At 37.9% G+C, this 26,925-nt stretch overlaps 1 protein-coding gene and 1 pseudogene across 1 annotated transcript; both read left to right on the top strand.

Moving 5' to 3' along the window:
- The first annotated feature begins 10,816 nt into the window (after positions 1 to 10,816).
- Positions 10,817 to 12,753, top strand: LOC108288293 (olfactory receptor 52H1-like). The gene has a single exon (XM_017507177.2). It carries the CDS (start codon positions 10,828 to 10,830, stop codon positions 11,767 to 11,769), a length of 942 nt encoding a protein of 313 aa, XP_017362666.1. The 5' UTR covers positions 10,817 to 10,827; the 3' UTR covers positions 11,770 to 12,753.
- Positions 12,754 to 24,398: 11,645 nt separating this feature from the next.
- Positions 24,399 to 25,342, top strand: LOC108288264 (annotated as a pseudogene).
- The last annotated feature ends 1,583 nt before the right edge of the window (positions 25,343 to 26,925 follow it).

Below are 26,925 nucleotides of genomic sequence, written 5' to 3'. Positions count from 1 at the left end.
CTGATGTCTCACTCCTCAGTTTACAAAATCTTGCCTCAGGTAATATGAATTTCCATATGTCAAGTAAGGAAGGTCATGTCTAGGCTCAGCTGTTCTTGATAAGAGACGGCTGTTCAGATCTTTTTCTCATAATGAAACACTTGAGTATACCATTGCGTTTACCACCCTATGTAGTTTTCTTTATTTTTTAAAGTGTTTTTCAAACACAGGATGAGGAATAGAAATACCTAGGATAGCAAAGACACAAGCCATTCTTACAGAAATATATCGTATTAGTCAGGGCTCTCCAGTGAAACAGAACAGTAAGAGATATGTATTTATTATGAGGAACTGGCTCACTTGATTATGGAGGCTAAGACTGCTCATTACCTGCCGTTTGGAAATAGGAGACCCACAAAGCTGGTAATACAAGTCATTGTGGCTCTGAAGTCCTAAGAACCAGGGAGCTGGTGGTGTAAATGCCAATACAAAGGCAGAAAAAGATGAGGTGACATGTTTCAGCTCAAGCACGGAGGCAGGAAAAGGAGCAAATTTCTTCTTCCTCGACACTTTCTTCTCCTCAGGTTCTTCATGCATTAGATGATGTCCAGCAACTTTGGGAAGGGCAAGCTTTGGGGAGATAGACATTATGAGTCCAGCTATTCAGATGCTAATCTTTTTCAGAAACACCCTTACAAATACAACCAGAAATAATATTTAATCCAGGCACTCTATGGCCAGTCAAATTAGGGTGTAAAATTAACCATCATGTATGCATCATAAATTAGGGCAGGTTATGCCACTGTACAGAATTCACATCAAAATTTTGTAGGACTTTGAAGAAAGAGGAGTAGTGGGAAAGTACCTGGTTTGAGATTGACATAGACATGTATACACACTCATTCGTATGGCTATACTTATAATATATATACATATAATATGTATAAATATAGATACACACATGAACATTATCCAAGATAATTTGTACAAATACCATAAAAAGGAGAATTTATTTATTTATTTATTTTTCTGAGATGAAGTTTCACTCTTGTTGCCCAGGCCAGAGTGTAATGGTGCAATCTCGGCTTACTGCAACCTTTGCCTCCTGGGTTCAAGCGATTCTCCTGCCTCAGCCTCCCGAGTAGCTGGGACTACAGGTGTGTGCCACTACACCTGGCTAATTTTTTTTTGTTTGTATTTTTAGTAAAGATGGGGTTTCGCCATGTTGGTCAGGCTGGTCTCGAACTCCTGACCTCAGGTGAGCTGCCCACCTCGGCCACCCAAAATGTTGGGATTACAGGTGTGAGCCACTGAGCCCAGCCAAGGAGAAATTTATATAAAGGGGTTGAAAGAGTTTATAAATTGCTAAGAGTTTTCTTGATGGTCCCAAAGCTATTGAGTAAAGAGGCAGGATTAGTACCAGGCCTGTGTTACGAAGCACCTGTGCTCACTCCTCTGCACCACACCACCATGGAGAAGGCAGCAGCTGATTTCCCAGAGAGACAGGACCAATGGGAGAGCCCAGAAAATGCTGGATCTGCAAGAGAAAGCTGGTACATTTTAAGAATAACTTTAGGTGCTATAAAATGTAAATTGATATTCTGAATACCTGTAGCCTTAAATGAGGAAGAAGCACATGGAAGCACTTTATGACAAATTTGCTATTGCAGATGACTTGAAGAATATGTTCTTTCCCCTTGGTGTGGAAGATGAACATTATAATTGAATGGTTCCAAATTTTCATTCTGAAAACACGTAGAATTTTAGGTAATGATGACATAGCCACCTAGTGGCCCTTATTAAATCAACTAATTTCTATGAGATTCAATTTTTTATTTGTAAAATGAATAAAAATAATAAGATGTAGCTGTCAGTGATATTATGAGCACTAAATAATAGTATATTTGTAATACCTTCTGCTATTTACTGGCACATATGCACTGCCACAGAGTGGTGTCTTATTTTTTTTCTTGGACTGTTTTCTCTGACTTGAGATAAATAATTCTAAGAATGCATATTAATTTAGTTTTGAAATAATTAACTTTGATTTAAGAAATAGAATAATCTGAGTAAAGGATCTCAGTCCTTAACATTTTAAAATTCAGTTAAAAATCAATGTTACATTATTGTACAGTATCCTACCCATGCAGATAAAAGTTGCATTACCTTTCTTTGCTATATAAAAATAGACTATTGCAAATTTAGAAGCAAGACAAATGTAAGATAACAAATGTTATCTTACAACGTCTGTGGATCAGAAGTCTGGACCCAGCTTAGATGGGTTTTCTCCTTCACGATCTTGCCATAATGAACTCATAGTGCCAGCTGGGATGAGTTTTCATATGGAGGTCAGAGTAGGGAAGGATCTATTTCCACACTAACTTAGATTATTAGTAGAATTCAGTTCCTTGCACATGTACGGCGTAGGCCCTCTGATTCTAAAGACTGCCCAAAGTTTCTTGCTAAATGAACCTCTCAACAGGCAGTTCACACATGGCTGTTGTCTCTTCAAGGCCAACAGGAGAAGGAGACTATTCTAGTGAGAAGGACTTACGTAATATAAGACAATCATGGTAGCAACATCCCATCACTTTTGCCATGTACCACTGGTTATAAGGCATTCAGAAATTCTGCCTACTTTAAAAGGGAAGAAATTGTATAAAGGCATGAGTATGAAGAGGTGGAAATTAGTAGGTGTCTGTTCATTACAGAGGGGTTTGAAGAAAGCTAGTGAAACAGTACCCTAGCCATTGCTTAGGGCCCTCTGTCAATGGGAATGGGCAATGGGCTTCTGCAAGCCACATTAACTCAACTCAGGTCTCTGGCCTTGATAAATACTCTGTAGTGCAGCAAGTTGTTGAAACTTCAAAGGAAAGAAAAGGGGTATAGAGCTCCTTGAGATCACTTTGCCCAGCAGCCCTAAATTGACATTAGAGACTTAAATGCCCTCCAGAGGTAATCTTTCTATAGTTAGTAAGCAAGACATAGCATAATATAGGGTGACCTATTATAGGCCTCATACTTCAGAGTGCTCCGACAGTAGCTACTGCCTTGATAAAAGCACACAAGCAGCAGCAGCAGCCACATCCTTCAGGGAAGTGCCAGAAAGCCTGTGGGAAGCCTGAGCTGAGCTCAAATCAGTCATCACTGCATGCTTCCCAGAAGTTCTGTCCATAAAACAGCCATCTACCTGGGCCATGGCTCCACTCAGCTCTCTAATCCCTCTCTCCACCCCAAAAAACATGTCTAAATCTTTATAGACAGCCTCTGTGACTCATCTGGGGTGATTTTCCTCCTACCTTTTTTCTGTGTGTCTGGGGGTGAATTAGAGGGCCCTATTTTGCTCAGATTTCTCAGTTTCAGAAATAAGACTAGGACTTAAGGTGATGTTCCTCTGTTTCTAGGAGGGACCAGAGGCTCTATGCCAAGGTTAATGTCCAATAAACAGATAAAAGAAAATTGCACTTCTTGGACATTTTAGACACTGGTGCATTTTAGATACCTGAAATCCCTGACACCAAGATGAGGGAAAAATAGATAATGCTTGCTGGTTTGGAGTCTGAGGTGACCACCACTGTTAAATAAAAAATTATTTATGATACTTACTAAAGATGTACAGTAAAAAAGACTTTATTTAAAGAGTAGAGGAAATTGGACTCACCTCTAAATACAGTAAGTCCTCAATGTCACTGATAGGTTTTTGGAAATGGTGACTTTAAGTGAAACAACATAAAACAGGTCCTCTATGTCATTTTGTTCAACTACGTTTTGTTCTAACATTGATAAGAAAAGGAAAATTGGTTTTCCTAGATGTCATTTCACTTAAACTTGCAGTTTCCAAGAACCTATAAACAACCTTAAGTGAGGGCTTATTGCCCAATAAACCAAGGTGTACGGTAGGGGATCAGTGGATAAACTAGTAAGAGGTTGGGTAATTTTTTGCTAAACTGACCTAACAGAGTTTTTGCTGAAGGCAGGTCAGTGTGGTAAGACATCAAGGAGGGTCAGAACAAGGGTGAAGGATTTTTACTAAACTGACAAGATTCTTCATAAAACTGGATGATGCAGAGAAGAACACAAAAGTTCAAAAGTCAGGGCCAAGTTGAGAAAAGATTTCAGAGGAGCCTGACTGGAATATGGTTAAGAAGAGAATGTTTGTCACGACCTAGATTTGCCCAAGCTTGACTATGGGTGGATACCTTCAGGTCCCTGCAGTCTTTACTGTGATGGCTCCTGCTGCTGAATGTATTACTGGTACTGGTAAATTGTCTGTGTGCACATTTCTGCTAGTCTTAACCCCCAAGCCATAATGGGAATTGTTGCTGTTAGGGACATCATTTTACAAGGGCGTGTTGTAAGACTGTAAACCCACCTGACTACAGCCAGGCATAGTCTGAGCTATAGCTAACAATGTGATCATTTTAGTACTTCTTGGGCTGGAATATAAAACCAGCCCCTCAGTGGATATTTGGGAGAAAATAAATTTGGATAAAATCAGTTCTTTTCCTAATAAATTTTATTACCCTTGTGTATGCTCACTAGAGAGATCTCTACACTTGACAAAAAAGCATCATCAACCAGCAGACCAGGCTTATCAACCAAACATGGAGACAAAACTATGTTTTTCTCCACTCCACAATTAAAAGGCAAAAACTATATGATCATTTACATAGATGCAAAAAAAGCTTTCAATAATGTCTAACATTCCTTTATGATAAAAATCCTCAACAAATTAGGCATTAAAAAAAAAAAAAACCTCAAGATAATAAGGACCATCTATGGAAACCCCACAGCCAACATTATACTGAATGGGCAGAAGCTGGAAGCATTTCCTTTGAAAACTGAAAGAAGAAAGAAATGCCTACTTTCAGGACTCCTATTTGACATTAATACTGGAAGTTCTAGCCAGAGAAGTCAGGCAAGATAAAGAAATACAATGAATTCAAATAGAAGAAGAAGAAGTCAAATTATCTCTCTTCACTGATGATGTGATTCTACATTTAGAAAACCCTGAACCCTTGGCCAAAAGGCTACTAGAACTGACAATTTCAACAAGGTTTCAGGATACAAAACCAATGCACAAAAATCAGTAGCATTTCTATACAACAATAATATCCAGGTTGAGAGTCACGTTAACACAATCCTATTTACAATAGCAGCAAAGAAAATAAAATACCTAGGAATACAGCTAAGCAAAGAGGTAAAAGATCTCTACAAGGAGAGCTACAAAATACTGCTGAAAGAAACCAGCAGATTTCACAAGATGACACAAATAAGTGGAAAAACATTCCATGCTCATGGATTGAAAGAATAATGTTATTAAAATTGCCATACTGTCTAAATAAATTTACAGATTCAATACTATTCCCATCAAACTACCAACATCTTTCTTCACAGAATAGCCAAGGCAATTCTAAGCAAATATAATAAAACTGGAGGCATCATTTAATCTGACTTCAAACTATATTAAAGCTGCAGTAACCAAAACAGCATGGTAGCACAAAAATGGACACATAGATCAATGGAACTAAATAGAAAACTCAGAAATAAGGCTGCACACCAACAGCTATCTAATCTTCAAACAGGGCTTACAAAAAACAAGCAATGAGAAATAACTCCCTATTCAATAATGTGTTGGGATAACTGGTTAGCCATGTGCAGGAGAATGAAACTGGACACTTAACTTTCACCATATAAAAATAATTCAAAATGGATTAAAGGCTGGGTGTCATCACTCTTGCTTATAATCCCAGCACTTTTGGAGGCTGAGACAAGAGGATTGCTTGAGCCCAAGAGTTTCAGGTCAGCCACGGCAACATAGGGAGACCCCACGTCTTAAAAAAATTTAAAAATTAGTTGGCTTTGGTGTCCGGTATCCTGCACCTGTACTTCAAGCTACTTGGGAGGCTGAGGTAGGAGGATCACTCAAGCCTGGGAGGTTGAGGCTGCAGAGAGCTGTGATTGCAGCATTGCACTCTAGCCTGAGTGACAGACAAGACCCTGTCTCAAAAAAAGAGGGAAAAGATTTAAATGTAACATCTAAAACTATAAATGTCCCAGAAGAAAACTAAGGAAATACCCTGTTGACATCAGCCTTGGCAAAGAATTTTTGGCTAAGTCCCACAAAACAATTGGTAACAAAACCGAAAATGGACAAGTGGGACATAAAGAGCTCCTGCACAGCAAAAGAAACTGTCAATGGAGTAAGCAGGCTACCTACAGAATAGGAGAAAATATTTGCAAACTATGCATCTGACAAAAGTCTAGTATCCAGAATCCATAAGAATTTTAAACAAATCAACAAACAAGAAACAAATAATCAAAATAAAAATGGGCAAAAGACATGCACAGACACTTCTCAAAAGAATACATACAAGCAGCCAACAAACATATGAAAAAATGTTCAATATCACTAATTATCAGAGAAACGCATATCAAAACTACTATGAGATACCACTTCACAGTCATCTGAATGGCTATTCTTAAAAAGTCCGAAACAAACAAACAAAAAAAACCCCAATGGATGTAGCAAGGCTGCAGAGAAAAGAGAATACTTGTATGCCTTTGGTGGCAATGTAACTTAGTTCAGCCACTGTGGAAAGCAGTTTGGGAATTTCGCAAAGGACTTAAAACAGAGCTACCATTGGACGCATTACTGTGTATACACTCCAGGGAAAATAGACACATGCATTCAAATGTTCATTGCTGTGCTATTTATAATAGCAGACATGGAATCAACCTAGGTGCCTATCAATGGTGGATTAGATAAAGATAAAGAAAATATGGATACTATGCAGCCATAAGAAGCAATGATATCATGTCCTTTGTAGCAACATGAGTTGGGGGCTATAATCCAAAGCAAATTAATGCAAGAACAGAAAACTAAATCCTGCATGTTCTCACTTATAAGTGGGAGGCAACCACTGAGCACACATGGACATAAACATGAAAACAATAGATTCTGTGGACTACTAGGGGGACAGGGAGGGACAGAGATATGAGCTGAAAAACTACCTGTTTGGTACTATACTCCCATTTGGGTGCCATATACCAAGTAGCAAACCTGCACATGTGCCCCTGTATCTAAAATAAAAGTTTAATTAAAAAACAATTAGAGTAATAAGTGTGGCAAATTTAATTTACAAATGATGAAACTATGCAGAGTAATGTCCTCCAGTAGAAATTCTCATCCCAAACTCTAGAAACTGTGATTATGTTGGATTACATGGCAAAAGAGAATCATCAGATGAAATTCTGATGAAACTAATTGATTAATCTTAAACTAATGGCTAAACCATAGATTATTCTGGTTTATCTGAATTGCCCAGATACAATGATAAAAGTTCTTAAAAGCAGAAGAGGAAGTGAGAATGAGAAATTCAGAGGAAAATATGACTATGGCAGAAATATATTAGTAACATTGCTGGCTTTGAAGAGGAAAGAAAAGAAACTTCTAGCGGCTAGAAAAAGCAAGGAATCAAATTTTCTTCTAGTGTATTCCAAAAGGCATGCTCTTTTCCATACACCTCGCTTTAGTCCAGTGAGACTCATCCAGACTCCTGAACTACAGAACTATAGTTCATAATACATTTGTGTCATGTTAAGCTGTGAAGTTTGTGATAATTTTTGTATAGTGAGTATAGGACACTGATACATCCTACTTCTGAAAAAGGGAGGTATTTGCATGTTTTAAGAACATATAGAACATATGGACATTTTAATCTATTATTGAGGAAATCAAAAGAGGCTATATTAATGAGATGATACATAATATTTAAAATATTTGTAGTATGAATATACAGTATTATACACATATCAAATATTTCCCTAAAATATTTTAGTGATTAAAAAAAGATTTAATGCAATCTAAAAGTGTGCATATGTGTGTGTGTGTGTCTGTGTGTGTGCCAATTAAGAACTGATTATGAAACTTTCTTGACAATGCTAAGTGTAAAAATAAATAAATAAATAATTGGAGGATTTACCTTCCAAAATCAAGTATATAGAAAAATCCCAATTGTATTTGTATAGTATTGGTGCAATTTTATACAAATACACTAATTAAAGAATACTGAACATACAGAAAAATTCTTATGCTTTTGAGAATTCTATCTGAACTGACTGAGTTTGATTTGTGTTAGGCTGACTCTCCCAGGAATCTGATATCCACAAGCTACTACTAAAATCCCAAGATACATTCCATCTGAAGGGAACATAGTTAATATGGTTAGTCCCATCCCTTATGTGGTACTAGAAAATAGAGGACAAACTGTCATCTCCTGGGAACATGAGAAACTGAATAAATGTTTTCATTTTATCTCTTAGCAGAATTCTCCTCAGCCTAAAATTTTGTTTGCATCCTTTTAAATAGATACTTCCTACTAATTATGTGACCCAGAAGAGAAGAGGGCCTGGTAAGTAAAAAACTGCAGTCAGTTAGTGAGAAGAAAAACCCTACACTGGCTCTTTGATTTTATCTAATAACAGAGCCTTTAGTTTAATCAATGTTCAAATAGAGGTTGTGTTCTGGAAGACACGACCCTGGGAGAAAGAGGTTTTTATGACACAAATGATTCTATAATAAGGAAATAAACAATGGTGGGAGAATACTGACTTCATGTGTAGACCAGCTTATGTGACCAGTAGTGCAAAAGGAAACTCAGAATGAAAGAGGGATTAGGTGCTGTGGCACATCCCTTTAATCTCAGCACTTTGGGAGTTTGAGGTGGGAGGATTGCTCTAGTTCAGGAGTTTGAGACCAGCCTGGGCAACATGGTGAGACCCCCTCTCTATAAAAAAAAAATATACAGCAATTAGCTAGGTATAGTGACACATACCTATAGCCCCAGCTACTCAGGAGGCTGAGATGGGAGGATCACTTGAGCCTGGGAGGCAGAGGCTGCAGTGAGCTGAAAGAGCTCTTTGGGTAGAGGAAATGAGATCAGAATAAGATTTGGCTGAACCAACAAACCTCAGTTTGGATATTTTCTTAGGCTTTCCTTCATAGTTTTAATAATTAGTTATTAATTTTTTTCACCTTTAAATGTATTACCTGTAACCCTGGCGAAATGTGCTCCAAGAAGGACAACTGCAATTTAGCACAAATTATAGAGATCTTTTTTTTCATAGTTCATTTTAGTCTACTACTTTTTAGACCACAAGAGATCATGTGACCACCATTTTAGGGAGGACTTCATGAAGACTCTGCTGATACATGTTATTCCCATAAGCTCAGTGCCGGTAAGAGTTCAGTCTGCATCAGACCAGGAGATATAACTTGGAACAGACTTTCATTCAGAGGGTTGCCTTTGGGCAGTGAGAACTAGTTACATGTCTCGTAGGAAAATATAATATGCCCACTTCAGCTAATTAATGACTGTCAGTGACAAAATTAAGGGAGGGAAGCTCACCCATGTAAAGCTTTGACTAGGGACTTGGCAGATGTCACTAAACCTACTTGGCTTGACCTGCCCTTCCTTATGAAGAAGGCTACAGATCCTCACCAAACATAATAATATAGAGCTGGTGTGATAGTGCACAAAATCCACTCTTTCCTTAAACGCTTTTTGAAGGACTTTGTAAATATGTTGGGGAAGGTAAGACCCAAACTATGGCTCGTGTTCTGGGGTGCCTCTCTAATGTTGTGGTTCCCTGGTATCATGCCCCTGATTTTCTTTCTTTTACAAAAGTACTCTATAAAATAGGTCACAATAGCAAAGTTAAAACTCAAAGGGTGTTTTCAATGTAAAAGCTACCTTCAGGGGTGGCCTCTGTTTAATGCAAAGCTGGAGGTTCTCACAGATGAAGTCCAAGAACTGGCAGGCCATAACTGAGAACATTGGGGTAAAATTTCTTTTATTATTCTTTATTTTATCTTTAGAAGATATGAATCTGCTGTGCTGACTTTACCTAGGACTAATTGCCCTTGGTGTTCTCTGTTATGTAGACATTTTCAAACTCATGGAGTGGTAAAGTTGCCTCCTTTGTTAACATCAGAGATCCTCCAGAGCTTAGGACATTGACCTTCAAGTCATAAATTATCCTCTGAACTCACTGCTCTCTGCTTGAGTCAGGGTAATGCTGTTCACTTGTCCCTGTGTGTTTTCTGATACATGCTTTCTCTCATATTAACAATCCCAGAAAACATACACTCTGAACCATATTTCAATCCCAATGAAACGAAACTCTACCAAAACACACAGCACTGGAATCTGCCTTTTATTTTTTATTCCTTTTATTATTTTTTCTTTTGCTTTATCCACATTCTTCAGTTAATTTGATCAGACCCATTGTCTGAAATGTATTTGCTCTATAAAAGTCAGTTGCTCCCCTTTTCTCATAGCTCATCGTCATCCAGCTTGATATTTTTAATATTTTTATTATTCTCTCTCCCTACCCTGTCTCCCCACTCCTTCTCCTTATGCTTGGTTTTTCCTGTTTTTAAAACCTGAGTCTATCCTTAATAATCTGCATTGAAAAAAGAAAACAGTGAATTACATTTAATCATATGAAATTGCTGACCTACAAAAATAACCATTTCATAGGTTTATTAGTAAATAAAGAAAGTAAATATCTAAAGAAATATCTAAACAAAATAAAGAAATGAGGTGGGTGTGATGCCAAAGAGAAGGGACAAGTGAAGGATCTTATGCCAAGAGAAGGGTCCGTTTTACAGGTACCAGCTCTTCCTGGAACAGGAGGAGCTTCAGGTGGTTACACTGGGTGTGACAGTTGCAGTCCTCAGCAATGTTCAACACCTGGGTTAAACACTGTAGGTTTCACAGCTCATTCTGACAGTTGGTTTGTCTTCAGGGTTCAAGAACCTGTGGATCCCAGACTGAAGAGACCATGTATAACTTGAGTTGTTACAACCCCAGCTCCTTTATCCTTGTTGGAATACCTGGCCTGGAGAAGTTCCACATGTGGATTGGGATTCCCTTTTGTGTCATCTATGTTGTGGCTGTTGTGGGCAATTGCATCCTTCTCTACCTCATTGCAATTGAACACAGCCTCCATGAGCCCATGTTTTTCTTCCTCTCTATGCTGGCCACCACAGACCTCCTCCTGTCCACTGCCACAGTGCCTAAACTGCTCAGTAACTTCTGGCTTGGCTCCCAAGAAATAACCTTTTCTGGTTGTCTCATTCAGATGTTTTTTCTCCACTTCACCTTTGTGGTGGACTCAGCCATCCTGCTGGCCATGGCATTTGATCGCTTTGTTGCCATCTGCTTCCCCTTGAGATATACCACCATCCTGACTCCTCAGGTGATCGTCAAGCTTATGGTGAGCATTGTTGTGAGAAGCTTCTCCATCATCCTGCCAGATGTTTTTCTGCTAAAACGGTTGCCCTTTTGCAGGACACATACCATCCCACACACATACTGTGAGCACATAGGTGTTGCTTGGCTTTCGTCTGCAGACATCTCTATCAACATCTGGTATGGGTTTGCTGTACCTCTCATGACTGTTATCTCAGATGTGATCTTTATTGCTGTTTCCTATGCCTTCATCCTTCATGCTGTGTTCCAACTCTCATCCCAGGGTGCCCGCCAAAAAGCCCTCAGCACCTGTGGTTCCCATGTCTGTGTCATCCTCATGTTTTACACCCCTGCCTTCTTCTCCATCCTTGCTCATCGCTTTGGGCACAGTGTCCCTCGAAATGTACTTATCCTGTTTGCCAACCTCTACGTGGCCATCCCTCCTGCTCTAAATCCTATTGTTTATGGAGTGAAAACAAAGCAAATCCAGGACAAATTTATTCTCCTCTTCTCTTTGAAGAAGTCACAATAAGTGGACACTGAAGGAGAATATACATAAAATTGATTTGGTGAAATTTTTTGTAACATAGGACGGTAAAAAGATAAAGATGTAACTCTTATTAATTTGAAATTTCTGCTTTTTACCTATGTGCAAAGTATAGACAAGAGGAAGAGGGAAGAAAGAAAAATCTTATAAACATCTAGAAAATAGAGGATTTTCTTGATTTAGTTTTTTCACCACTTGTGTGAACACAGTAGAGCACTAAAACTAAAGCTTATATTTTTCCTAATGCTAACCAACATATTTGAAGGATAGGTTATTTCCTAACATGCAAATTCAGCCCCGTGTTTCTCAGCTTATGAATTAAAGGCAAAGCCTTTTGCCTTTCCTTATTAAGTAGTTATCAATCCTTTATACTATAATTCTCAAACACACAGCTTCACACTTCTTCAGTTCAGATTCTCTACCTTATTAATGCTTCCTTCTGTGCCCTTGACTTTTTTCTCTTATCCACCTCTTATCACTAGAGTTGCTTATACTTTGTATCTACTTTAATTGTATGCTCTAAGAAAATTCCAAACTTGGTTTTTCCATAACCTTGGATCTATATTTTATAAGTATTTGTATATTTAATTAAGAAAATAATTATGAGAGGATAATATTAGTTAATTTGGTTTACAAACGAGGAAACCAAAACTTACAAAGATTACAGAGAGATAATTAATAGATCTAGGATCTAACCCAGATTTGAATGATTCCAGAATCTACACTCTTAGCCAATAACTTTCTGGGTATCTACTCACACAATTGGTTTACAAGCTACTTAAAGTTAATTTTTCCAAAATTTACCTAGAAACTTACGAACTTTCCCTGCCCCCTCTCTCTCAAAAATCAAACAAACAAAAAAACCACCTATTTCTTTTGTCTTCCTAATTGGTAAATGGCAGTATGAAAAACAGAAATTTCCAAGCAAGAAATCTATCATTTACTCTTTATTTATTCTGTTACTCTCAAAGAAAATTAAATCAACATTAAGTTTTTTTTTTGTTTGTTTTGTTTTTGTTTTTGAGACGGAGTTTCGCTCTTGTTACCCAGGCTGGAGTGCAATGGCGCGATCTCGGCTCACCGCAACCTCCGCCTCTTGGGTTCAGGCAATTCTCCTGCCTGAGCCTCCTGAGTAGCTGGGATTACAGGCACGTGCCACCATGCCCAGCTGATTTTTTGTATTTTTAGTAGAGACGGGGTTTCACCATGTTGACCAGGATGGTCTCGATCTCTTGACCTCGTGATCCACCCACCTCGGCCTCCCAAAGTGCTGGGATTACAGGCGTGAGCCACCGCGCCCGGCGATAACATTAAGTTAAATATTTGAGTTTGAAGTGCTTCTAAATTATTCCAGTGGATATATACATAACATTACCTTTATTAGGGCTGTTGAGCTTGACTAGGCTCTAATCCATTATCTGTCTCTCAGAGAGTATTCCAAAATCTTTTTGAAGTGGTTCCAATCTTGGTCTATCCAATCCACTCTCACTATAAAAGCCAGAATGATCATTTTACAATTCACATATGATTATGACACTTTGTACCTTGAAACTCTTCAATGTTTCCACTGTCCTCAGGGTCATGCCTAGGTACGTCCTTCCTTAGGGTCATTGTAGAGAATGCAAGACTTAAATAAAAAGAGAGACCTTCTGTAAAACTAAGAGCTTTACACTTTATTTACATTTGTTTATATTTTATTTATGTTTAATTACACTTTATTTGCACTCCCCTGACTCTTAGAGCAAATAATTCCAGAAGTGATATTTTTCTTTTATGTTGCCATACTCAGTGTCCTGTTTTTGTTTTTGCTTTATTTTACATACAAGAAAACCTGGTGTGGGTGGAGTGTGTGTTGGAGTTGGGTAGGATTTATTCATGTTCCTGTTAGGAAACTGTCCCAAGATAACAACACTTATTTCTTTCTTTCTTCTTTTATATATATATATATATATATATATATATATATATATATATATATATATAAAATTGCACTTTAGGTTCTGAGGTACATGTGAAGAACATGCAGGATTGTTGCATAGGTACATACACGGCAATGTGGTTTGCTGCCTCCATCCCCATCACCTATATCTGGCATTTCTCCCCATGTTATCCCCCACCAACTTCCTACCCCCCACTGTTCCTCCCCTATTCCCCCACAACAGACCCCAGTGTGTGATGCTCCCCTCCCTGTGTCCATGTGTTCTCATTGTTCAACAGCCGCCTATGAGTGAGAACATGAGGAACAACACCTATTTCTTAAGATCTCCATTGTAAAAGAAGACATACATTGAATCAAGACAGACATGTTAAATTACCCGGGAGGAAGAAGTAAAGAGTAAAATTGGCATTCTGAGATAAGAACCTGTGTGTATGTGAGTGTGTGGTATGTGTGTGTGGTGTATGTTGACATTTTCTTTGTTCTCTGCAGTGCCCTGCAGCCAATTCAGAAGAGACATATGCAGAGGCTGCTTTATTTATGCCACTACTAAAAATTGGCATATTTATTTGCTTATACATTTATCTATCCACAGCTATGTTATTGGCGCAGAATTTTTCTCAGCCACTTTTGCCAGCCAGATCTCTGGCTGGTGATACCCCTGCCCAGGTCTTGCTCAGGCCTGGGTTTGTTGCAGAAGATGCCCCATACATTCAGCCTGCTGGGCCATTCCCGGCCTGCTCTCTGGTGCAAATGCTGCAGCAGCTGTGACTGCACACTTAGCCCCTGGCAGTAGAAGGTGTGTGAGTGAGAAAGTGTGGGGTTTGGCCAGCTGTTTAGAGTGCCAGCACTGTAGGGGGCTCTATGCAGGGCTTGTGGCTAGATCAGGGACCAAAAGTGTCTCAAGCTTCTCTTATAATGGACTCTGGCATCCAGACAAAAGGAACTTGGTGGCACCCAGGCAGTGGTGCCCTGACCCAGAAGCCTCAGAGATGTTATAGTGTGCTAATTAGCTCTTTTAGTCCTGCTGTCTGGAGCCCAATGGATGGCAGCAAGTTAGCAGCTCTGTCAGTCCCTTGCCTTGCTCCAGTCTATGACTCTGGGTCTGGGTTGGCTCCACTGCTGCTTCCTGTTGCATGGGTGACTGCCCTCTGCCATCAGAGGGCTGAGGGCCACAATTGTTACAGCCTTCAGTATACCTGCATTTGGTGGGTCCCAAGTTCTTGTCCCATGTCCAAAAATAAGATCACACTGAAAATCAATGGGTGAGGAGGGCAGAGAAGAATTTTATTGAGCAACGAAATAGCTCTCAGCAGAGATGGAACATAAGGATGGACCCCCACCAGAAGTTGGGTGGTTTCTCTCTGTGTGTGGCTGGATCTGGGGCTTTTATGGACTCAGAATGGGGAGTGCATGCTGATTGGGCTGAGAGTATGCAGAAAAGGCTAAAACAAAAGCATTAAAAGTGGGCATGACAATGTAAAAAACCAATTAGGGAAGGGTAAGTATATGTAAAACAGGTGAAGGGTAAGGATCAATCAGAGGAAGGTGCACCACATGGGAAGAGAGGTTCTCAATCCAGTCTGTGGATTTACCCAAGACTTTTAGCTTGTGTTTCAGGCTTTAAACTGTCTTTAGTTTGAAGATGGGGTTTCACCAGGGACCCACCACTGTCTGCCTAGGATTTGTCTGCCTCCTGCTGCCATTATTATGAACTCCTTGAAGGCAGAAATTTCATCTTAGGTACCTTCTTATACTCTGTCCAATGAAAATACCTGCCAAACCATATGTTCTCAATACGTTCATGCATATCCAAACTTCATCAGAAATATATTCCTTCAAGCTATCAGCCCTAACTTTTTCTTTCTTCCTTCTCTAGCCAGCTTACATTCCCTGATGCATTGAGCCATTGTCTTGTTTGTGTCCTAAACTCACCTGTCTCCCCTACATACTCAGTTGAAAAAGTATTCCTGGAATGTTGATGAAGTTAGTTCTGTATTTTGGAGAACCTGGCAAAGGTGACCCCACAGGGCAAATTGATACTACTGCAAGTGAATTGCGATAGTAGAGTTGTCATACTTGCCTGGTTTCAGCCCCTCAAATAAACCGAATTTTTCCTTGTTCCTTCTCTTTACTATTCTTTGCTTGACAACTCCTGTTTAGGCTTCAATTAAAATTCCTTCCTCAGATATTCCTTCTTTAATCCTGCACACTAGATTAGTAACACTTGCATACATTTTCATGACAGCATGTAGTTTTTTAATTTTAGGGCTATTCACAACTTGAATAAGGTGATTTCTTATATTCTTTGTTTTTATGTTTGTCTTTTCCATTAGGTCACTGAAGACCTGTTTAGAGTCTGCTTTGTTCATCATTGTTTTCTCATCACTTGTAAGGTTTTTTAGCACAGATAAGTGCTCAATAAATACTTGCTGAATAAATGGGTTGAAACAAATGAGTTTTAATTAATTCCTGAAGTCTCTGCTTCCCATGGTAACGAACTGCCTGAATTTGTAACTCAGCCTAATCAGAAAGATAATTCTAAAGAGTCAATGAGAAAAGTTTATTTTCTTCATAGAAAGTTGATAATTTTTATTCTGCTTATTCCTTGGACTTTGTCCATAAGCATTTTCAAGTAATTTTCTTTTTCACAGATGTAAAAACTAGTTTTCAAAACAGTTAAGAATTTTGCTATGTCACAAATGAAGGAATGAGGAAAACAAGGAATAAATTCTAGATTTTTTGCCACTTGGCTTCGAAGTTAGATTCCTTGTTGGACTTATGGAAGGCTGTGTTTAGAGTTTTTCTAAGTACTCATGTTGGATATCTGTGATTTTTAGACCTACATATAATTTGTGTTAGAGATCTGATTAGATAATGCAGAATGCCATAAGAGTATAGCACATTGTCTAATTTGAATATTGGTCAGAAAACTTACTGGGGATAGTAAATGAGTGGGAGTTATCTAGAAGAAGAGAGAAATTGACTAAGCTGAAGAAATATCCACAATTAAACATGAGTGGAGAAGAAATTCAGAAAATAGTATTCCCAAGAACTGAAAGGTGAATTGGCAGAGACATAGCTGGTGGACTAAAGTTATCTCACTTTTGACATGGTAGAGGCTGTGTGGATTCTTCTATGTTGATGTTAGCATCTGAGCTGTAGCGTTAGTTAATATAATATTTGCTTAAGACTGGACAAATAAAATTATTGAAGGTTTTAAAAGTGTCATGTGGAAGCTACAGGGCTGTGATGATGTCAGTAATGCCACAGATCTGATTAAGTAAAAAGCCATAATTTATATGCATGTTGTTCAGTTATATGTACCCCAGATACAATGCCGGCAAGACACCTAAGAATGTAGATCCACACACTCAGGTAATGTGTCTTTAATTTAATGCCTGTTTGCTTAACTTGGTGGATAGTAAACAAATGGGCGTATTTTAAGTAACACTTAAAATTGTTTTCTTAAATTAGAAGAAAAGTGGTAGCCAATAAAAAACAAACAATGAACACCCCCCCCACCAAAACACTTGGTTTATAGTTTTTGGAGATGAAAGAATTTGTTGTTTCAACACCTTTGACTACTCTTTTCATCACACCTTTATCAATTGGCATATTCTACCAATTTTGCCTTCTATTTTAGAAATCAATTTGTTAAATTTCTGCTTTTACACTAACTCAGGCTTCCATTATCTACTTCCTTACAGCAATTATTATACTCCATTGCTTACTTACAGATATTAAGACTTAAGTCTTAATATGTGCCTTGCTGTATCTGGGCACATATTAAAACTTAAAAAATATTTAAATAAATGACTTAGGTTTTTACAAAACAAATGTAATACCCTGTAAAATAAGCCTAAAATACTTTTCCCTCTATGCTCAGAAATCAATTGTATCTTACACGAATTATCTTCTGTTTAAAAATAAAAAAGCAAGACAGGCACGGTGGCTCATGCCTGTAATCCTAGCACTGTGGGAGGCCAAGGGGGGTGGATCATGAGGTCAGGAGTTCAAGACCACCGTGGCCAAGATGGTGAAACCCCGTCTCTACTAAAAATACAAAAAAATTAACCAGGCATGGTGGTGGGCACCTGTAATCCCAGCTACTTGGGAGGCTGAGGCAGAGAATTACTTGAATCCCAGAGGCAGAGGTTGCAGTGAGCTGAGATTGCATCACTGCACTCCAGCCTGGGCGACAGAGTGAGACTTTGTCTCAAAAATAAAATAAAATAAAAAAGCTATAATTGTTTAGTAATAGATTTAATTGTCCCATATAAGCACCATTTAGAGGGAGATAGTCTCTGACAAGTTTTTCTTTTTATTTCATATATTGATCTATTTAGGTATTCTGATTATTCATAAATTATACTTGTTATTTTTAAGTTTCCTTAATATCACTAATTTTAATTCAATTATTAAAATATTAAAATTGCTGTGTAAAATATCATAATTGTTAGAAAATATATTTTATTATTAGAAATTCTATTTTTATCTCTTTATCTGAATTTCAGTTATCATGTTTATGTAATTTACTTGTTTCATTAGAGATTCAATTCCACTAATGACATTTACCACTTTTTTCTTTTTAAAACAATTGATTTCCATTTTTGGATATTTAGTATATTTATATTATTTCTTATTAATACAATAATGTGATTAAGATTAAAATCTTGCATCTTATGCAGCTTCAATTACTTTTTGAAATTATATCATTTAGTGTCATCGTTCAGTCTTTTTTTTTCATTCTATATTTACAGTTTTGCCTTTCTACCTAAATTAGCATTTATTGCTTATTTATTTACCTAAACACATTTCTTAAAAATCTTATCCTCATACAGTTAGATGCTCTTTTTTTTTTTAGACGGAGTCTTGCTCTGTCACCAGGCTGGAGTGCAGTGGCACAATCTCGGCTTACTGCAACCTCCACCTCCTGGATTCAAGCGATTCTTCCGCCTCAGCCTCCTGAGTATCTGTGACCACAGGCACGTGCCACCATGCCTGGCTAATTTTTTTTGTATTTTTAGTAGAAACAGGGTTTCACCGTGTTGGCCAGGATGATCTCGATCTCTTGACCTTGTGATCCACCCATCTCGGCCTCCCAAAGTGCTGGGATTACAGGCGTGAGCCACCGCGCCCGGCCAGATGCTCTTTTGTTAATACAATATGAAGATTTTCTTGTGATTTGATTTACATGTATTTTTTTGATTCCTGAAGAATTCTACGGTAGTTAACATAAACTATAGATCTATCTACTTTTTTTCTATAAGCAATAATGAATTATTTCTAAGCTATTTGTAGAATAATCCAATACTTTTACATTTTTACAATATAATTTTGATTCTTTCAATCACTATAGTATGATAAAAATTACAGCCAATTTTAGAGCTATATATTTTGCTCTTTGGGTATATTTATTCTTTTTTCACACTTTACCTTCTTTAATGGACACGTAGCTTTCGTTTCTTTCTCTGATAGTGTTAGGGTGCTATAACCTTTAATCATCTTCTAGCTTTTCTTACTAAATTTTAACGTAGACTCTTTTTTTTTTTGGTTCTCTATATTGAGTCTGCTATTATAACTTAATGCTTCTTATTCACTGTATTTAATGATTTTTTATTGTATATATTTAAGATGTACAACATAATTTTTTTCTTCTTTTTTAGTTGGCACAATAATTGTATAATACTGTTTATGGGTATAGGATAATAATATTTTGATATAATGTATAATAATGTAATCAGGGTGATTAGAGTATCTAGAACCTTAAATATTTAAAATTCACTTGTGTAAGAAACATTCAAAATCCTCTCTTCTAGCTTTTTGAACTGTATAATAAATTATTATTAATATATTCACCCTACAGTGATGTAGAACTCTAGAATTTATTCCTTTTATCTAGCTGTAATTTTGTAACTGTTAACCATTCTCTCCCTATTTTCCCTTTCCTCTACCTTTCCCAGTTTCTGATAACCATAATTCTACTCTCTGCTTCTATGAGCTCTTTTTGTTTAGCTGCCACATGTGGATGAGAACATGCAGTATTTATCTTTTTATGGCTGACTTATTTTACTTAACATAGCAATGTTCAGATTCACCCATGTTGCCACTGATGACAATATTTCATTTTTCATGGTTGAATAGTATTTCATTTTGTATATATATCATTTAAAAAATCTGTTTGTTGTTAGACATTTAGGTTGATTACATATCTTGGCTATTATGAATAGCACTGCAATAAACATGGGGGTGCAAATGTCTCTTGGTTATACTGATTTTCTTTCCTTTGGATAAATACATAGTAGTGAGTTTACTCAATCATATGATCATACTATTTTTAGTTTTTTGAAAACCTTCCACACTGTTTTCCATAATGGCTATATTTATTTACAGTCTTACCAACATCTTCACCAGCATTTGTTATTTTTGACTTTTTGATAATCGCCATTCTAACTAGGGTAAGATGATACCTCATGGTAGTTTTGATTTGCATATCTCTTATAATTAATGATGTTGAGGATTTTTTTCATACTTGCTGGCTTTTTTTTTTTTTTTTGGATGGAGCCTCACTTTGTGCCCCAGGCTGGAGTGCAGTGGCATGTTCTCAGTTCAGTGCAACTGCGGCCTCCTGGGTTCAAGCAATTCTCCTGTTTCAGCCTCCAGAGTAACTAGAACTGCAGGCACCTGTCACCACACCCAGCTAATTTTTTTTTGTATTTTTAGTAGAGATGGTTTCTGTGTGTTGGCCAGGCTGGTCTCAAACTCCTGACCTCAAGGGATCCATCCACCTCAGCCTCCCAAAGTGCTTGCATTATAGGGGTGAGCCACTGCACCTGGCCATATTGTTATTTGTTTGAAAGAAAGAAGTGGAATTATTTTATTCGCACTTGATATGATCTTATGTTCAGAAAATTATAAGAAATTTATTTAAAATTATTAGGAATAATAAGTTCAGTACAGTAACAGGATACAAGGTCAATATAAAAATCAGTTGTATTTCTGAACACAAAAAATAAACAATAAAAATAGCATTAAAAAATTCTAGTTATAATAGCATTAACAGCAAAATACTTAAGAATAATCTCTATCTCTCCCTCTGGGACTTTGGTTCAGATACAGCACTCCACCCAATCCCTCTACAACCCACAGAACAGGAAATATTCGCTGGGCTGAAAAGCCTCAGCAAGCTGCCTGAACAGGGCAGAACAGCAACACCACACATCTACAATCATCTGATCTTTGACAAACCTGAGAAAAACAAGCAATGGGAAAAGGATTCCCTATTTAATAAAAAGTGGGAAAACTGGCTAGCAATGTGCAGAAAGCAGAAACTGGACCACTTTCTCACACCTTACACTAAAAATAGATGGATTGAAGACTTAAACATAAGACCTAACACCATAAAAACCCTAGAAGAAAACCTAGGCAAAACCATTCAGGACATAAGCATAGGCAAGGGCTCTGTGGCTAAAACACCAAAAGAAATGGTAACAAAAGCCAAAATAGACAAATGGGATCTAATTAAACTCCAGAGCTTCTGTACAGCAAAGGAAACAATCATTAGAGTGAACTGGCAACCAACAGAATGGGAAACAATTTTTGCAATCTACCCATCTGACAAAGGGCTAATATCCAGAATCTACAAAGAACTAAAACAGATTTACAAGAAAAAACAAACAAACCCATCCAAAAGTGGGCAAAGGATATGAACAGCCACTTTACAAAAGAAGACATCTATGAGGCCAACAAACATATGAAAAAATGCTCATCAACACTGGTCATTAGAGAAATGCAAATCAAAACCACATTGAGATACCATCTGACACCAGTTAGAACAGCAATCATTAAAAAATCTGGAGACAACAGATGCTGGAGACGATGTGGAGAAACAGGAACACTTTGACACTGTTGGAGGGAGTACAAATTAGTGCATCCATTGTGGAAGACAGTGTGGCGATTCCTCAAGGACCTAGAAATAGGAATACCCAGCATTCCCATTACTGGGTATATACCCAAAGAATTATAAATTGTTCTATTATAAAGACACATGCACATGTATGTTCATTGTGGCACAGTTTACAATAGCAAAGACCTGGAACCAACCCAAATGTCCAACGATAGACTGGATAAAGAAAATGTGGCACATATACACCATGGAATACTATGTAGCCATAAAAAAAGATGAGTTCGTGTCTTTCATAGGGACATGGAAGAATCTGGAAACCATCAATCTCAGCAAACTGACACAAGAACAGAAAATCAAACACCACATGGTATCACTCATAGGCGGATGTTGAACAATGAGAACGTGGATACAGGGAGGGGAGCACCACACAGTGCGGTCAGTTGGGGGGTGCTAGGGGAGGGTCAGTGGGGGGGTAGGGGTGGGATAACATGGGGAGAAATACCAGATATAGGTGATGGGGGAAGGAAGGCAGCAAACCACCTTGCCATGTATGTACCTATGCCACAATCCTGCATGATCTGCACATGTACCCCAGAACCTAAAGTAAAATTAAAAAAAAAAAGAATTAACTTCACAAAAGCGTCAATTTGAACACTGGAAATTCCAACATGGCTAGTGTTAGAAACACCCAGATATCATCCCTGAGCCTCCTTTCTTTGGCTTTGAGGACTTGGCATTTCTAGGGAAAAAAGGAATTGCATTCTAGGCCTTTACATTATTAGACATGGGCTTTTTAAAAAATCTCAAACTTTTCTTCATTCTTCAAATGTAATAAAGACCACCCAGTTTGTGTGTATGCCTCAGACTTCAAGTCTTCCTTCCCCCCAAAAGTGTTATATTTAGAGATCCATCTCTACATTTCAATTTTGACTTTGCTGTACATGGCATCAAAAGTAGGATCCAGCTGGCTGTGGTAGCTCACACCTGTAATCTCAGCCATTTGGGAGGCTGAGGAGGAAGGGTTGCTTGAGGACAGGAGTTCAAGACTAGCCTGGGTAATATACAGAGACACTTTCTCTATTGGTAATGAAATGACCCTTACCTAGACTTTAGCAGAGATAAAATCCACTGCTGCTGACTGCCAGCTTTGTCATTTTCTTCTATATGGAAGTGATAGGCTTTCCACTTTCTTTTTCTCTTAATTTGGGATACACCCTATGTCACATATTTTTTAAATATTCTGTTCATTATATGTACATAATTTTATTTCCTTTATCAGCTTTCAATTGCTCAAGCAAAATGAATGCATTCATGTTAGAAAAACTATGCAAAGGTCTTGATGAGAAATGGTGGCATGTAGGATAAAGCAGTCATTGTAGGAGTAGCAATAAGTGGATGTAACATGGATACCTACTAATTGAATACTTACGTATAATACAATAATTATTTAGAAGATGAGGATTATGATTGTGTGTGAGAAAAATTTGATGTAGAGAGCTTCAAGGTTTCTAGACTGAGAAATTGATTGTGTTGTACTGCCATTTGTAGAGTTGGAAACTATTATAGGAGAAACAGGTCTGGGGCAATAGAAAGACAAATGGAATAGTTTGGAACATATTGACTTGGATGCACATGTAGGATTTCTAAGTGAAGATTACAAGCATAATATAACTAATTTTTAAACTGAGAAGAGAGGAATATTTTTAAAAATTATACACTTCATAATCTTCAACATAGGGGTCACAGTTAAAGCCATGCCATTGCGGAAATCTTCTAGGTGCATTTTGTACACCAAGAAAGTAGCAGGCATGGACGCATGGGTAGAGCACTGCAGAATTCCAACACTCAAGGGACAGACAGAAAAAAAAAAAGTGAATACTGAGGTTGGAGGAAAAGAGCCGTCTATCATGACATGAAATGAAAGGATTTTGGAAGAAGGATTCAACTGTTTCCATGCAGTCTCAAAAAATGAATCGTTAAATGGATTAGGCAGGGAGAAGAATGCTATTGTACAGTATTGCCAGGAGAGTGGACTTCCCCTGCCGGTGTATGCCTTCTTTGTGGAACAAGAGGAGGGTTTTACCTTCCTTTCATGAGACAAATTGATGTAGTAAATTACTGGAGACTGCCTTTTCTTGAAAAATTTTCCAACCTAGGAGTGTCTGAAGGGGCAGATTAAACCACCTAAACCTTATAGAGAAATGTTCCCCACTTCTTCTTTATGTTAGTGAGCTTTTCTGTAAGAGTAATGGCAACCCAGGCAGATGTTTTAGTGAAGGGGTTAGGTGGAGAAGCAAGGAAGAAAGAGACACCATTGTCTACTTAGGTTTTAGAAACCAAGCCTGCTTTTGTTAAACTTCTTGTGATCCTCTACAGTTGTTATTTCAGTTCCCCAGAACAGGAGATTTCACAATAAATTTTTGCTTCAAGTCTCTGACTAGTAGTAGTGTTTCTCTGCCTAATGTTATTTTATGCATATATTTTGTTAGAGAACTTGCTGGGTTGCTGAGAGGTAGGCAAGACTGGTTTAAGTTATGTCTTGTATTTCTAAGAAATATTGCAATGCCATTTTTATTATGGCTTAAAATTATAACTAGAAGTTTGACACATCTTTATTGTAAAGAGAAGAAGGATAATTTGTCATTTCCTAGAGCTGAAAGTGAGGGGATAATACTGGAGAAGGATCCTTCTGATCAGAGGCAGATCTTTGTAGATCACTGTAACAATCAGTCCCACAATTTTTGTTTTCAGTTCATGTGACACAACTAATTGGTGACCGTAATGGCGACATTCAACTTGAACAGCTTCAATCCAGGCCCATTCGTCCTACTGGGAATTCCAGGGCTGGAGCAGTTTCACATCTGGATCAGGATTCCTTTTGTTATTACCTACCTTGTGGCATTTGCAGGCAATAGTGTCCTTTTCTGTCTCATTTCTATGGAGCAGAGCCTCCAAGAACCCATGTTCTTTTTCCTTTTCATGCTGACTACTGCAGATCTCATGCTGTCTGATATCATGTTTTCCAAAAATGTTCAGCATCTCCTGGATGAGTCCTCAGGAAATCACCTTTCTTGGATGTCTTACTCAGATGTTTATTCCCTGGAAAAACTTTACCATGGATTCTGTCATCTTGCTGGCCACGGTGTTGCTATTTGCTTCCCTCTAAGATACACTGCTGTTGTCACTCATAAAACTATTACTAAGATTGTGATGGGTATCATCAGCAGGAGCTTTTGTATCATCTCCCCAGTTGTGTTCCTAATAAAGGAACTGCATTTTGTAAAACACTCATCATTCCTCACATATACTGTGAGCACACAGGCATTGCCCAGCTTGCCTGTGTGGACATCTCCATCAAGATTTGGTATGGCTTTGCTGTGCCTATGATGACTGTCATGTCAGACCTGATTCTTACTGGTATCTACATTCTTATCCTTCATGCTGTCATCAACCTTCCATCCTGGGATGCCTGCCAGAAAACCCTCAGCACATGTGGTTCCCTTATTTGTGTTATTCTTATATTCTATACACCTTCCATATTCTCTGTCCTTGCCCACCATTTTGGTCACAATATTCCTCACTCCTTCCACATACTATTTGCCAACCTCTTTGTAGCCATCCCCACTGCCCCCATTCCGATAATCTATAGAGTGAAGACCAAGCAGATTCGGGACAAAATCATCCTCCTCTTTTTCTCTAAAGGGAACCAGTGACAAGAAGCTGAATGCATGAAAAAGAAAATAGGTAATCGTGTTTATTTTTTAGCATTTCTTGTTTTTTAAAAGCTGGAATTCTTACAACATTGACTTAAATGTATATTAAATCCTGGAAATCCACTATGTGTTATAGGAAGCAGTGAGACAAGATAAGTAGGTAGATGTCAAGAGAAGCCGAATAAAATTTGAAGAAGGAATGCTTATATAAAAGGATCAGAGGGAAATTTATATCTCATATTCTGATAAGATTTCCAAGATTTAGAAGATAGCATGTTGATCATATGTAACTAGACAGATTAGTCTTGTAAACAGGTTAAAAGACATGAGTAAAATCCTCACAATTTGGGATACCTTGGTAGGGCACTTTCCAGATGAGTCAGTAAAGATAGCAGCAAATAATTAAGGAATCCTTCAGGAAAATAAATCATCTAAGACAGTGGTTCTCAAACTTTAGTGGTCATCACGTTCAGCTGGGGAACTTGGTAAAAATGTAAATGAAAAAATGAAAGTAAGCTTTATCCTGCTTTAATGGGCTAATACATTCTTTTTTTTTTTTTTTCCCATTTATTTATTTTATTGTATTTTAGGTTTTGGGGTACATGTGAAGAACATGCAAAATTGTTGCATAGGAACACACATGGCAGTGTGATTTGCTGCCTTCCTCCCCATCACCTACATGTGGCATTTCTCCCCCTGCTATCCCCCCCCAGCTCCCCACCCCCCACCGTCCCTCCCCTATGTCCCCCCAACTGACCCCAGTGTGTAGTGCTCCCCTCCCTTTGTCCATGTGCTCTCATCGTTCAACACCCGCCTAATACATTCTTTAACAGTTCTGGTGATTCTGATACCTAAGAAATCTTGGCTCTTTCCATATCAAGTCTGATCCTTTGAAAAACACATAGCTTGGATCTTATAGTAATTTTCTGGGTTTAAAAGTGACACAGCTCTCTTTTATGCTCCATGTAACTACTTCTTAACTAATACTCACTTATCCTAAAATTTCCCAGCTTTAAATCTTACATCATCAAACTATATTATCAATTATCTCTACTTGTTGCAGTTATTTTCTGAGACTGAGACTGGGTCATTCTTTCTTTGAAGATTTTTGGCACAATGTTATTTTCTCCCCCCCCCCAAAACACACACACACACACACACACACACACACACACACACCCCAAAAAACAAAAAAACCCTCTTGACATGATTTTTGATGATTTTAGTGTCTATACAGATGCTGTTTTAATAATTTGATATGGCAGAAGGCGTTATCCAAAGATGGCCATAGCAATATTTTCCGTCTTCTATGCTCTTTTGCATTGTGAACTTCTTGCCATTTCTGCATCAATAAAGTCCAATCCCCTTTCTCTTGAATCTGAGTTAGACTTAGGAATTCCTTGAAATAGCATTCGCCAGAAGAAACATTCTGGAGCCTCTGAAGTTAGGTCATAATAGTCTTTGCAGTTTCCAACCCAGTCTCTTAAAATGCTTAATCTTAGTAGGCTCCCTTTGAAACCAAACTACTATCCTACGAGTGTCCTAAGCAATATGGAGAAGTCATATTTAAATATTCTAGTGAG

This window comes from Cebus imitator, unplaced genomic scaffold (assembly GCF_001604975.1).
Source record: "Cebus imitator isolate Cc_AM_T3 unplaced genomic scaffold, Cebus_imitator-1.0 Scaffold370, whole genome shotgun sequence".
Lineage (NCBI taxonomy): Eukaryota > Metazoa > Chordata > Mammalia > Primates > Cebidae > Cebus > Cebus imitator.
The sequence above is the reverse complement of the archived record's forward strand: the minus strand, read 5'-3'. Positions and strand labels throughout refer to the sequence as shown.

Coding starts and splice junctions, on each gene's coding strand:
- LOC108288293 (XM_017507177.2), top strand. CDS start 10,828: ATGTATAACTTGAGTTGTTACAACCCCAGCTCCTTTATCCTTGTTGGA.